The sequence below is a fragment of the Diachasmimorpha longicaudata genome, chromosome 20, assembly GCF_034640455.1.
Source record: "Diachasmimorpha longicaudata isolate KC_UGA_2023 chromosome 20, iyDiaLong2, whole genome shotgun sequence".
In the NCBI taxonomy this organism is placed as follows: Eukaryota; Metazoa; Arthropoda; class Insecta; order Hymenoptera; family Braconidae; genus Diachasmimorpha; species Diachasmimorpha longicaudata.
In genome coordinates, this window is record NC_087244.1 from 118,145 (window position 1) to 133,784 (window position 15,640).

Consider the following 15,640-nt stretch of genomic DNA (forward strand, 5'->3'; position numbering starts at 1 on the left):
ACTCACGTGTGATATCTCTCTCTCTCTCTCTCTCTCTCTCTCTCTCTCTCTCTCTCTCTCTCTCTCTCTCTCTCTCTCTCTCTCTCTCTCTCTCTCTCTCTCTCTCTCTCTCTCTCTCTCTCTCTCTCTCTCTATCTCTATCTCTCTCTCTATCCCCTTTATCCCGTTTAAACCCTTCCTGTCATTCCCATCAGCCCTCTCCTAAAATACACCTCTTCCCCTCCTTATTTTCCTATTTATATAAAATTAATTTATTTATTTATTTTTTCTTTTTTGTTGCAGGCCGGGGCTCGCTGGGAAGGAGGTGTCGGTCCGGACACCCCGAGAGCGCGCTGGGTCCGCGCTGTGAGGCGCGAGGCGCGCCAGTTCGAGGCCGAGGGCGAGCAGGTGCTCGCCCTCTACGATGTCGAGGATGCCTGGGCCCTCAGGATCCTCTTCGGAGAGGAGCCCACCCAGCCTGACCTGACGGAGGAGGACTGGTCCCTGGAGCAGTGGGACTGAGATCCCCCTCCACCCTACCCCCCCTTTAATTAGATTGAATTAAAAAAAAAATTGTATTTTCTAATTTTAAGTTTTTTTTTAAATAAAATAAAATTTTAAAATTAATATTTTCTTGTTTCTACTTTTATTTATTTCCCTTAGTTTTAATTTATAAAATAGGAATAGAAAAAAAAAAATTTTACTTTAATTTTAATATTTAAAGAAAAAAAAATTTGTATTTTAGTTTTAAGTTTTTTTTTAAATAAATAAATTTTAAAATAAATTTTTGTATTTCTATGTTCTTTTTACATTATCCCTTCCCTTAGTTTTAAGTTTAAATATTCAGAAAGAGTATATTAGCTTTAAGATTATTATTATTAAGAACCAAAAAAAAAAATGTAGTTTAGTTTTAAGTTTTTCAATAAAAAAATTTTTAAAATGAATATTTGTGTACCTTTTTTTTTAAACATTTACTTCTTTTTAATTTTAAATTATTATTATTAAATAGGAAATGGGTGGGGGAATAAGCGTAAAGGGAATCTTTTCAATTTTTATTCATTTATTTATTTATTTCTTCGTATAAATTACATTTTTCTTACAGATAATTTTCATTTTCGCGGGCCGCGGGTTTTTGAAACTTCGTATTTCAATTCGAAATACGAACGGCTGAAAACCCGCCCCGTCAAAGTTGACGGTGGCGCCCCCCTGACAGTCGGTAACCCCTCCCAGGACCCTAGAAACGTACATTCCCAGAATTCCACAGTGTCGGTAAAACCGTAGGGCCGCCTCCTGACACCAGGAGGCTCTGCTCAAATGTAAACATTGTAGGGCCCATTTTTTAAAAAATTAATATCTAATGAACAAACAAACTTAAAAATATGTAATTTGGATATTAATTATCAACAAACGATTCCCTATCCATTAATAATAACTATTCGAGGCTACAATAAAATATTAAGCGAGTGGAGGAATAGCCCCTACTCATTAAATTGTTTAATTAATTATTAAATAATGCAGGCCTACAAACGTTTTTCGTGCATAACAATATTATACAAAACTACAACAATTAATCTAAATTGATAAAATACTTAATTTTCAAATAAACAGTGCGCGCCAACTAGCAGCGGTTAAATCGCGGTTTTTTGAAACCATAGGGCAGTGTCGCGAAACCATCAAGCCGCCGTTTTGGGCCTGTCGCACGTACGATCTTACTCTCAGGTTTCGTGATGACGTCATGATACACTGTCGGACGAATACCATGATAGTCGATCTGGTAGGGATCTGCTTTATCGACAACGAGCGCGCGAATCGAGTCGTAATGAATTTGTTTACGCGATTCATAATTCAGTCTAACCCCTTTTATTTTGCTAACTTCCCCCCTACTACCGTCCGGTTTTTTTACGCGATAAGTATAAAATTTAGGCCCCCCAGAGACAAAAGAAGTAATGAAACTTCCTTCTCCGTAGCCCTCTACTTCGTCGGTCAAATCCCCTAGAAAATTCCCTAGCGGTAATTCATTTGATCCATCGCTGACGTAAATTACCGAATCTGTATCATAATATAAAACACGTTCTTGCTGTTTTTCTAGATAAGAATATAACTTTAGACGCGCGTGAGCGGTTGTATAAGCCGCAATAACAACATTAGCCTTAGTGGACATTTCCGCGGCTTCATTTAAATGTTTCCAGGACATGAAGAGAGTGTCGTTATCGACAGGAACAAGTCCTGTTACTTCAATTTCAGGATTAAACATTATATTTACAAATTCCTCATGTGTTCGAATAATAGCTTTTTTTGTCAAGTTCTCCCTCTCCCCAAATTTACCCCAGAGACAGTTTAAACAAAGTTTTGCTACGGCTCTCAATCCGGCATTCTTTTGAATTTTATCTTTGTCAAGTTTTATACCTTCTCGCGTCTCATATTCAGCAATATATCTATTCTTTGATTCATCATCTACACACTCAGCAGGCCAATCCGAAGCCTCTTGTTTTATTTTCAAAAAAGTGTTAATGTATTCGGCAAATAATCCACCTGTTCGCGTCACAGGATTATAACGCGTAGTACTCTTATACTCCCAAAGCTCACTGATTTCTAATATTTTGTACCCCATTTCTACGGCTTTACGAAGTTCTGGAGCGACCCAAGTTCCCAAAAATTCGCGAGCAGCGGGATCATCATGAGGGCAATTGTCTTGTACAAGATCATCGCAGCATGATCGACAGAGAGGGAACAGTAACTTTCCATGGGCTTTTACTGGTAAAACAGGGTGAAATAATTGACGAGGGGGTAAAACGCGACATTTCACGAGACCTCCTATCCGCGAAATATTATTATTAGGGCATATAAGCTGACAATCACGCCCCACATGGACAGTGGGATGGCCAATCGGGAAAACCCCTGTCTTTAAAACGTATGGGTATAACGAACAAACGTCAACATAGCGAATTTTCTCATTATCTTTTACATCATAATGTGTTACGGTATTTCCTGTTCGTCCCCCGAAAAATGCATCGCGCGGATCCAGCACTATAAACATTTGCTGATCAACGTTTTCTACAAAATTCGCCAACACATGATCTGTCTTTTTTTGACGAATAAAATCGCATTCCCACATTTCAACGACTTCATAACCCGAGTGTCGCAATTCCCGTGTAATCGCCCCTGTTCTCTCATATCGACTCTCTAGTGTATCCTTGTGACTCAACTCTTTATCTCTATTGAATTTGAAACACCGTGGGCATCCGTGCCAATAACACCCGTGGAACTGATATGCATATTTCTTATTATTATTCGCGGTATCCTCCCAAAAACCATCTAGACGCAGGCCTGAAGTTGTTCTGTGTTCACGAGTTCGTCCGGCATGTATTATTCGATGATTCTCGCAATGTTCGCGCCACAAGAGCCATTCAATTGCGATTTTCGACTGCGTTTTCCCTAACCGATATCCTCCCTGAGGTATAATGCCTATCTGCTTGTCTTTTAAGAAATTTGTTTGAAAAATACGCATGCATGTAGAAGCAATCGTTACACATTCTGTAAAAGGACAGACATTTCCAGCATTCATAATCAGTTTTCGAAATTCAACACAGGCTCGTCTCAAAATTGTAACATCAAGTCTGCAATAATGAAGAATTTCTTTACGAAAATCAAATTCATAATCTTCTTCGACACGATCATTATACCAGGATAAGAATTTTTCACGATCTTGTACTCCCATAGTGTCAGCACCATAATATTTTCTATCAGGTATAGGCCCTACGTAGTTTTGATTGTCTTTTGTATTGAAAAAATGTGGAAAATAGCCTTTCGCTATATTCCCCAATCCAAAAGCTTTCGGTAAACTTGCAAGAGCCATGTGAAAATAATTTAAACTGTCTATAAATTTATTATCCCCAAAATCCATCAAGATAATGTTTGTTCCGTTAATTATCGCTTTAATTTGACTGTTAATGCGTTTCATGACGTCTCTCAAAACGAATTGTGAATCATAGCCTTTCGCGCTATGTGCAATACAAACTACTTTTTTATACGTCTTACCCATCGACGTGATGTAATCAACAAATCCTCGCACAGGATCCTCACCATCGAAAACATTTTCCCGATGTTTACACACGCCACACGGATTTCCGTGATTATCGTTGGCGTTCACAATGTCATCGTCGGTCATATCTGCACAACGATCACACACAGTTTGGGCAACGCAAAGATTAGGAATGTGTACGTTGACGTCTGTAGTTCCTTGCAGAAGCTCATCCTGTCTGGTTTCAAAGTCGTAGAAAACAAACGCCACGCGTTTCAAAGTCAATTTTTTCTTGCTTTTTAAGGTGGGCATATAGCAGAAATGAGAAATATCTTCGTCCTTTTGACATACGTTGCAATAATATTTATGGCACACATGATTCTGAATTTTGCGATGATCAATTTTCGTATTACATTGACCACACAATTTTATATAGTCACAGACGGTGGGGTTATTTCCGCTGAACGATCCTGGTTTCTTATGTTGATCGAAGCACAATTGCCCGTGAAACTCCCGATTACAGTCGTCACACACTATTTTATCAACAATCGTAGAGTCACACGGAGGATTCTTCAAACACCTATCACAAGTCCTATCACAAACATGTCCTTGCGTAGTGTAAGGTTTGTTACAATGCTCGCAATAATCCTTCACACCAAAGAATGAAGGTAAATTTTGGATTGGCTCATAGTGGTTCTCTTCAGGATAATACACAATCGGTAAGGTATATCGGACGGTCATCTTTCTGCTAATCAATTCAGGTGTACCATCGTAGAGCACAGGGTGATCTTTTCCGTTTCTCATGAGGGAATAGACCTTGATAAGGCATCCTTCTTCAGCCAAGTATCGCTGATATTGAGCAACTTCCTGTAGACCACAGCCTTCGTCAGGAGCAATCACTCCTGCCCTTCGAGTTAGTCTTTCGGCCTCCTTACGTTGCATTTTTCCCTTGCATTGCCGGATTGCCTGCCATACCTCGTGGATCTTGCCCTTATCAGCTCTGGTTTTTAATTTTTCTGCATGTGCTTTGGCCACAACAAGTGATCGGGCTAGACACAAGCCATCTTCATTCGAAATCTGAAGGATACATTTTCTACTAAACCCTCTTTTCATGCCGTTTTCAAGGAAACCTTGACCTACCGGGGCTTCAGCCACGTGAAGTTTGATCCAAAACTTATCGGCACATCCGAAACCGTTTGCGCTCTGCGCGATAGAGCTGACAAGATTCCATAGATCTTGAAACTCATATCCTTTGATCGCACGTGGACTTATCCAGGCATTGTCTCTTTGCATATTTGCAAAATTGAATGTAAGGCACATTCGATTCATACCACGCCCTCCAGCCTCAATAATTTTATTATAGACATCACGAAAAGCTTCTTCAACCCAGTCGGCAGGGTCACGACTTTCAGGTAAAGGGTTGATTGCAAACTCCATCACATGTGTGTCGAGTTTGAAACGTGGGAGTCTCTGGCGTGATCGTCGTATTGTCCTTAAGGCCGGCAATCGATTTTCAATCTCTTCTTCGCGGCCATTTTGTTGATCTGAAATTGGGTTTAGTATTTTTCAATAAAAAAATATGCCTAAAATTTTTTCTCGGTATTATAAAAAGGTATGAAGCTAGATACTTACCATTCTGCTGATCTAGTAAATCTAGATTAAACTCTTCAACAGCTTCCAAAACCTTAGGGTCACTCACAACATTTTCACCACCACCACATTGAATATCAAAGAGCGCAGAATTAAAATTTTCGAATAAATCTCCATCAAAATTATTTTCAATGGCAAAATCACCGAATAACTCAAGATCAAAATTATTTATCCAATCAAAATGTCCCTGTGGAGGTGTAGTATTTTCTTCGGTCGGGTCACTGGGCCCCGCTAAATCGTTTGGGTCCGACATTGTGAATGTCCCTTGGACGACTGCAGTTAGTGCGAGAAAATTCGGGCTATATTGGGAAAAGTCAGGGGTTTTACTGTTGGCGCCACAGGGGGGCTACTGCACTTCTTCGCCTTTTTTACCTGCCCCCGCCTACGCGCATTGTCCTTGTCCTAGTCATAGGCAAGCCCACTTGACCCCAATACAGGTGCATTACGTCACGCCCCTCTCTAGCATTTTCAAATCCATATTTTCGGATATCGTAAAATTGTATAAAATGATGAGATTTTAGGCATGATTAATCAGAAGGCAATATGGACACGAGGTGGAAACATCCCTTTACTGCAATGATTTGTGGTCCCACGGGTTGTGGAAAAACATTTTTTGTTAAAAGGTTTTTGAAGGAAATTAAGCAAATGTGCGATACACAAATTGAAAAAGTGATCTTTTATTACGCAGAGTGGCAGAATGGATATTCGGATTATGATAATAATTTTGTCGAATTTCGTGAAGGCCTACCAAGATCTGGAGATTTTGATGATAATAAGCCAAAATTGGTTGTCGTGGACGATTTGATGCGGGAATCTTCGAATGGTGCAATAGTTGATTTATTTACAAAAGGAAGCCATCATAAAAATCTCAGTGTAATGTTTCTATCTCAAAATTTATTCCACCAAGGAAAAGGACAGAGAGACATTTCATTGAATACAAATTACATCGTCGTATTTAAAAATCCCAGAGATCGTGCACAAATTGCCCATTTGGCTCGTCAAATATATCCAGAAGATCCAAAATTTCTGCAAGAAGCCTATTTTGATGCAACGTCGGCAGCTCATGGCTATTTGTTGTTAGATTTGAAACAATCGACTCCTGAAAACTGTAGGTTTCGAACCAATGTATTCCCCAGTGATCCCCATCATTATGTTTATATTCCGCGCAAGGATCGCAATATAAAAGGAGGAGGGGCATCACGGAGTGTACCAGTCGTTCATGTGTGATGGCAACGAGAAGTCGTTCTGAAAGCGGCTCTGTTCGCAAGTCGCTTGGGGAAAAGAATACAGCCTTATTACACGCTCTCATCTACGCACCACCCAGGCTACGCCGGGTAATAATACAACACGCTAATAAAGATTTAATTCGCTGCATTTGCGAGTGTGCTTTAAATTTATTACACGGAAATATTCCTTTGAAAAATTGTGAGAAATCAAAACTGTGCAAACATAAAAAACTATTGAGAAAACTTGCCGATAAAAAACAAAGTTTAAGCAGCAAGAAAAAAATCATTAATCAGAAAGGTGGTTCAATTTTGCCAATGCTACTGGGTCCTCTGATAAGCGCACTTATCTCAGCCATTGTATAAGGATGGAACATGCACGTAAAATGATTCTTGTACCAGAGGAGAGTGTGGAGCGTCTAAAAAAAAAAAATTCTTCACATGTTGATACTCACCATGTTTTAACGGAATTGGCTAAAGAAATTCAGCCATCAGCGCAAACTCCAGGCACTGTTACAAGCAGATTAGATACCCAGCTATTGGAAATTTTAAATTCGAAAAGCCCTAGAGATGACCATGAAAAATGGAAGTTGTATAACGACGTTCTGAGGCGATATTTGTTTTATACAGAACAAACTAAAACGCCGGTGTTAGAAACGGAGGCCCACGTCGAAACTGAAACCGCTGAACGATACGACCCAAAAGCTATTGTTGCTACTGTACCTAAAGTATATCAGCGAAAAGCCGCTGGTATACTAGAATACATTGACGCCATTGATACTGCTAACAGACTCAAATGGAATTCAAAAGGACAAGTGACTTTGGATGGACAGACATTTCCTGGTGTCAATATTGTGGATCTCATACAAGATGTTGTCAGAGCACGGAAAACATATTCAGCTAAAGGATGGGAGCATTTTGCCGTTTATCTCCAAAGCCTGAACACCCCTCGGGAGTTTCTGGGTAATCCCAAGTTTCATCAGTCTCCACCAGCATTGCCAGACATTAGGAATCGAAGAGAACCTGAAATTTCAGAGGACGAGAGTTCCGTAGACGAAGATAGAAGAAGGAAAAGCTATAGATCACGCACTCCTCCTGTTCATCGCCCCCGTAAAAACTCGAAAAAACCCCGGCTTAGTTCTCCCTACACTGCGAAAACCGACAAAGTTACATCATGGCTTCCGTTTTGAACAATGAAAAACTCTCGAGGACATATTTTGAGCTTCCAGAGCCTGAGGCATACACAGGGGCTCGAAATATTTTGTCAAAATATAAGAAAGAAATACCTGAAAGTGAAATAAAAAATTGGCTTAATGCTCAGAACACTTATACCCTTCATAGACCCATTAAGCGTAAATTTCCGCGTCTTCATTATACAGTAACCAACATTGATGATGTGTGGGAGGCTGACTTAGTTGAATTGAGATCATTAAAAACATATAATGATGGGGTTTCATATTTACTTGTAGTTATTGATGTCTTGAGTAAATTTGCCTGGGTAGAGCCATTGAAAGACAAATCAGCATCACAGGTTCTTGAAGCTTTCAAACGTATAATGGATACAAATGGAGGGCGCATTCCTGTTTCGATACAAACGGACAAGGGAAAAGAATTTATGGCCAACAGTGTCCAAAAATTTTTTTCTGATAAGAAAATAAAATTTCGTGTTGCACGTAATCCCGACATAAAAGCTGCAGTTGTGGAGCGCTTCAATCGGACATTGAAGGAACGTATGTGGCGTTACTTTACACATAGTCGAACATATAAGTATACAGATGTTTTGAAGCAAATTGTCGAGTCTTATAACAACTCGCGGCATTCTTCAATAAAGATGGCGCCTGCGGCTGTGACTATGGATAATGCACCATACGTATGGCGTAATATACAAAGTCGATTCAAGACGGAGAAACCACGTAAAGAATCCTTTAAATATAAAGTTGGTGACTATGTACGCATCAGTCGAACGAAAGGCATCTTTGAGAAAGGATATGAAACTAATTGGAGTAAAGAAATATTCAAAATAACGAAAGCCGTTTTCAAACAATCATTGCCGATATACGAGTTGATGGATTTTGCTGACGAACCAATTGAGGGATTTTTCTACGAACCAGAATTGGTGCTTGTCAATAAACCAACGGACAAGGACGAGTTCATAGTGGAACGTGTCATACGCTCCAAGGGAAAAGGAAAAAATAAGCAGGTTCTTGTTCATTGGGAAGGATATCCTGATAAGTTTGATTCTTGGATACCTGCTGCAGAACTGCATGCAATTGGGAAAAAATGAAGAGAAACGAATTTTATATGGTGCTCCCCAGCAACAGCAGCATGAGCTATCATCCTGATAATACAGCATCGAAATTCACGACCTTGCTTCCAAAACAAGTTGAACTGGAAGGAGAATGGGTAGTGGGTCTGAGTGAAATACAGTTTCCTTGCAATTTTTTACATATACGTAATGGAAAAGATTCTCCAATCAATTTCATTAGTAATCCAATCCCCAAAAAGACCAAGACAAACTCGGTACAAACATTTTTTCTACCTACTGCAGTTTTCAAAGATATAACAGATTTAGTGGGGTTCATGAATACTTTTCCGTCTTTGAGTACTCATATCCGATTTGAATATTTAGCGCAACAAGGTTTTGTGAAAATTGTAAAACACTGCAACTCCAGGAACTGCACTAGCACAGTTCATACAATAGACTTTTCCGATAAAGTATCCGATATGTTGGGATTTGAGAGAGGTATACACAGCCTCACAAACGCCAGGCCGTATTGTCAAGGATCTTCACCAGCAAGTTTGGCCAGAGGTTTACCTGCGAATTTGTTCATCTACAGCGATCTTTGTGTACCCTCCGTAACAGGTGACGTGCAGTCATCTCTGTTACGAGTGATACCATTCAGCGCTTCTACGTATACCTATGGGGCCATGCACTGTACTACGTTTTCCACTCCTCATTATATTCCGTTGATGAGGTATTCATTTCGCACAATTGAAATAGATATAAGATGCAATCAGGGTGATATGATTCCATTCGAGTATGGTCCTTTGAACGTGACACTTCATTTCAAGAGGATTGATTGACTAAAAAATGAGCCCGTACATTGCATATTACGCAAACCAAGCTGGTGGAGGAACAGTGGACCGATATAATGATTTTGGAAGGATATTCGTTGGAAGTCCTTATCAACGAGGTCATGGAATTGGTGCTTTCCTTGGAGGTCTGTTTCGACGCATTCTGCCCTATCTGGGAAGCGCAGCCCGAGCTGTCGGTAAAGAAGCTCTCAATGCGGGTATTAACGTTGTTGGGGATGTAGTGACAAATGGCAAGCCCTTAAAGGTGGCGCTGGAAAACCGATTAGCCGAGTCTGGGCTGAAATTGAAAAGGAGGGCCCAGGACAAAATTGGGACCATGATGCGTGGCTCAGGATATAAGAGGAAGCGTAAACGCCTCGCCTCTCATAAGCTCACTGGCCGTGGATCTGCCAAGACATCCAAAACTCGGAAGAATAAAAAGAAAAGACCCGTTGCAAACAAAAGAAGCAAGAAAGTGAAAAAAGTACCGAGACATAAATCAAAGCGGAAGACTCGTGATTTGTACGATATTTTCAACTAATCATCATGTCGTTTCTACATTCGCACTCTTCTGAGTGTGTGAAGTCGGAGCTGGACCTATTTACCATACCACCTACCCAAACAAGTATTGAAAATTCTCAATTTGTTTATTATAATCCTGTATCTACGCTGTCGGACGATGCCCCAATTGAATTCATCGTACCAGGCCATGGAGAAGAATATATTGATTTGGCACATACCATGATCAAAGTTCGCGCCAGAATCCTGAAACCCGATGGCTCTGCTGGTATAGACGACTCTGTTGGGCCTGTGAATAACTTTTTACATTCAATGTTTAACCAAGTGGATGTATATTTCAACCAAAAAGTTGTTACGCCTCCAAATAACCTGTACGCTTATAGAGCATACATTGAAACATTACTAAACTATGGAACCGATGCAAAGTCCTCACATCTTGGAATGTCTCTTTGGGCTACGGATAGCTATGGTGCAATGGATTCTATTGCTGTAACGGCGGCTGATGCAAGAAACAACGATGGACTAGCCGTACGTCAGGCAATTACTAAAGGTGGAAAAGCATTTGATCTACTGGGACATTTACATTGTGACGTGTTCAATCAAGACAAGTTTTTGATGAATGGCGTAGAGCTACGCGTTCGTCTTATCCGTGCAAAGGACGACTTTTGCCTTATGGACTCCACTCCCCTGCATTATAAGGTGCATATAGAAGAAGCCTCCTTGATAGTTCGCCGTGTGAAACTCAGCCCTGGAATTTTGATAGCTCACGCTAAAACGCTTGCAAAGACAACTGCGAAATATCCTTTGACACGGGTGGAGGTCAAATCTTTTGTTCTCCATCGGGGGATTATGGGGGAGACAATAGACAATGCCATTTTGGGTCAACTACCTAAAAGAATCATACTGGGATTTGTTGACAATGTCAGTTTCAACGGATCGAGAAAGAAGAACCCCTTCAACTTTCAAAATTTTGGGATAAACTTTTTATGCCTGAATGTCGATGGACGCCAAGTACCTACAAAACCTCTGCAGCCAAGTTTCACCTCTGGTGCCTGCCTAGATGTGGAGGCATTCAACACCCTATTTGCTGGTACTGGAACACATTTCAGCGACCATGGAAATAGCATCTCTCGTCCGGCCTATTCCGATGGATTTTGCTTGTTCGCGTTCGATCTGACTCCTGATTTATCTGCAAGTTCCGCTGGCCATTGGAATCTGGTGAAAAGTGGAAGTATTCGCATTGAAGTTCGCTTCAATAGAGCAACAGAGCAGAATGTAAATTGTCTATTGTACGCCGAATATGACAATTAGCTAGAAATTGATTCCACAAGGCAGATTATTGTCGACTACAGTGGATGAAAATGGAGGGCTACTTAATGGGAGCGCAGAATAAGATTGCATTAGTTGCATTCAACCTGCTGAACGAGACCAACGCTCATTTCCCGGATTACCGACGTTCTATGAATACCCTTGAGCTCCTGGAGATATTACCGCATACAGATGCATGCATTGGAGGTGTCTACCCTGCCGACCGTGTCCCCTGGACATGGCCCCGGCCCTGTGCTATCATCATCAACACCGACAACCACAATCAGGCAGGAAGTCACTGGGTTGCCGTTTACCTCGGTTCAAATAGGCGAGGAATCTATTTCGACAGCTTCGGAATGCCACCCTTCGATACAAGAATCTCTCAGCGCCTTAAGCGAAATTGCAATGTTTATGAATGGAGCCAGAAGAGACTCCAAGATATATCGTCTGATGTTTGTGGGCAGTACTGCATTGTTGTGCTTCACTGGTTGTTCAATGATCGGTCTTTACAGTCCTTTCATAAACTATTTACTTCAGACACAAAACGTAACGATCGCATTGTTATGAAAATGTTCAACAAAATTATTCAAAAACGCAATTGTAATCGTAGAAATTTAAGTAAGCCTTTTCAGAACTTGTCTGGTAAAGGTAGTTTGCATTGTAACCAGCGGTCTTTAAAAAATATATTCCATTTGCATTAATTTAATAATAATAATAACAATAATTTTGATTACTACTATTTTTTAAATCCCTAATATTATGTACCACCCCTCATACAAGTATAATTTCTGAATAAATGATTTATATACTCAATAAATTATGTATTACATATTTATTTCATTTTCCCCATATATACCCACATTTCCCACGCCATCCACTTTCCCCCCACTCCCGCCCTTTTGAATCACGTGACCCTTACCACCCATTTCCCACCCACTCTCCCGTTTGGATCACGTGACCCTTACCACCCATTTTCCACCCACCCTCCCGTTTGGATCACGTGACCGTTACCCCCCACCCACCACCCACTTCCTGTCGAACAAAGACATTCTTTTGGGGACCCTCACCCCAGGGGGCCCTAGAGCGGCGACGTCCTCCTCAAAGGACAATGGGGAAAACGTGTTCGGACACGTCTTGAAAAAGGGGGAAGGGGGGCGATTCCTGGAAGAAAATTCGCCAATCGTGCCCACTTACTACTTCCGCTAGTTCGTGGAGGCTGTGGGCAAAGAAATCGTGATCATTTGGTAAAAATTCGATTACCGTTTCCTCTAGTTTTTGGAACTCGCTCCAGTGTGTGTTGATTATCAGCTCCTGGCCCTCGAGTTCATCTATGGTTAGCGACACGTTGTTGTTCGCTAATGTGGTCAGGCTCGTGTTGATGTCCTTGATGCTGTCCACCTTGCGTAGGAGAAGTCGCGTCTGGAACTCCTCCTTTTTACTCAGGGGAGCTGACATGTCTGCCCAGCTCTCTCGAGTTTTGATATGTGGGTATACTGGTTTGTCCTTTGGGATAGCTCCAGTATTCGTCTTTGGTTGATGCTCCTTGTTGATACCCTTTTCGGTGGTGATGAGCAGTTCAGGGATGATTCCCTGGTTCTCTGGATCCTCGAACAAATCTTCTTTATCGACCAATGTCTCGGAAGACATGTTGATGTTCTCAATTACCGACCAGAGATTATTAAACAGATTTTAATTTTGATAGATATTTGAGGTGTCGATAATTCGTTGAAGGTAACCCGGATTAGAGAGAGATAGATAACGTTGCCCTTGAATTGGGATTAACCGTGCGTATTGCCTGGTGCGGTTGTTTTGATTTCGGGTGTCTGCTTTCGCTCACAAACACCTATTGTCTTGATTTTATTGCTCTCAAAATCCGTTGAATTGCTCGTGTGAACCCCGAAACCCGTTCACAACGAGGCGTTCCTTTGATTTTCACTATGCTGAATCACTTGATTTGCACTAATTATTCGTTGATTTTCGCAGTTTCACTGAATTTAATCCCGGGATCCGGCTCGAAGGACCATATGTTTGTTGAGGGAACAGTTGTGTAGGGTGGATCCGGAGATTTCAGGGAAACTGGTTGATCGTGTAAAGAATTTAACTCGCGGAAATTATCACACACAACGATTTGTTAATTTATTAAAACGCGTGGTCAATTTCAATGCGGGTTATTACAGTCTTTACAAGTTGATTAGGTGATGTACAGTTAAATTATGTTGATGTACAATTTAGTTGATTTCACGGTGAGTTTCGATAGCGAACTTTTCGCGGTGAAGGTCGATGATAGACTCTAGGTGAGTGGGGTGATTTTTCAAAGATGAGTGATAGACTTCGGCTGGTGACCGTTGACCGACAGGTCACGATCATTGCCGGAGTTTTCCGATAATTATTTTTCGTTGAAACCGCCCGAGTTTATCTTAATTCTAAACAAGATCTTTTGACAAAACACTGTAGGGCTATTGCATAATGAGATAATTAACATTTAAATAATTAGCTTTGGAACGCCAAGGGGGATGCCCGCGGTTTTCAGAATCTTGTCTTTTAATAAATAATACTAAGGTAAATAATAATCGGTTTTTAATCATCCTAGCGCTCCCCCCCCCCCCGAAAGGATTGTCATGAAATATCTTTCCCCCTTTCTCTCTCTTACTCACTAGTGGAATGGAACGTCCGCCCGAGGAGAAGGGGAAGCACGCACACTGCTTACCCGCGGCACACGGAGGGAGAGCCGCGCAATGCTCGCGCCCCATTGGCCGTTCTTTTCACCCCCATATCTCTGCAGGGGTGCGTCCGATAGAAAAGTAGAAAAGGACTTTTCTGCTCAGAATCACCCCCAAAACAGGCCTATTCACTTTTCGCCTCTACCTGATCTACACCCTGTATATAAATTGGCGTCCCCGATCTTGTCTTCAAGTAGGAACTAATCCGCGGTGTGGCGTATGTGTCACCAGGGAGTGTTTACCGTGTTCACATTTGGTTGGGAGCCGACATAACCCCGAGCGATCAAACAACTTAGGTGATAGAAGTATAAAACAATCAGAATAAATAAAATTCAATAAATAAAATAAATAGAAAAAATTGTGTGACATTATGCCATCGTGTACGATCGTTGGATGTACAGTAGGCTATTCAAGTAACCCCGATAAAGGGCCTTCTTTTAGTACTCCTAAAGATCCTGCATGCTTGAAAGAATGGAAATTTGCCACAAAAATGCCTTTGCTCAAGTCAGGAGATCCAATTTGTTATCAACATTTTCGTGAAAGTGAAATAGAGAGACATAAAATCATGTATGCCATCGATGGAACAATAGTACAGAAGGTGAGTCTTAATTAACTAATTAATCAATTAATTTTCATTGACAAAGTTCGCATTAGTATTTCTCTTTCCTAGATTCTTTATCAAATAGCTCGATTACAGAAAGGTGCGATTCCTTCTCAATTCGTGTGGACAGTTGTAGACACAGATGTGATCTCGAATATCTCAAGTAATTGCGAATTGCATGCTACGAAGCAACATACCAGATCTTCGAGTTCTTGTTCGACAAGATCTGACGTTTCGACTGTTCATCATGCAGAGGCTATGGAGTCACAAGCAAGGCCTCTGAGTGCTTCTTCTTCAAGTTCTGGCATCTCAAGTACTTATCAAGAAAGAAGTATGGAATCACAAGGGCGACCACTGAGTGTTTGTTCTTCTAATTTTGAAATAGAAAGTGAAACAATTAACTCCTCCAACCATTCTTTGGAAGACTTGTTCAGGCAATCTACCACAGTCGAACTTTCTCAGATTCACCAGAAAAATTTAACTGAGATGTTCTGTATAAAAGAAACCTTTTTTGATGTGAAACATCTATAGGCGCACCCCTAAA

At 40.9% G+C, this 15,640-nt stretch overlaps 1 protein-coding gene across 1 annotated transcript in view; it reads left to right on the forward strand.

Annotated features, from left to right (window-relative positions):
- The window catches only part of LOC135171564 (uncharacterized), a 1,381-nt gene extending 871 nt beyond the window's left edge, over nucleotides 1-510 (forward strand). Inside the window, exon 3 of the mRNA XM_064138192.1 lies at nucleotides 283-510. Within this exon, the coding sequence (XP_063994262.1) occupies nucleotides 283-501 (219 nt within the window). The 3' untranslated portion in view covers nucleotides 502-510. The remainder of the gene's footprint in view (nucleotides 1-282) is intronic.
- Nucleotides 511-15,640: the final 15,130 nt, after the last annotated feature.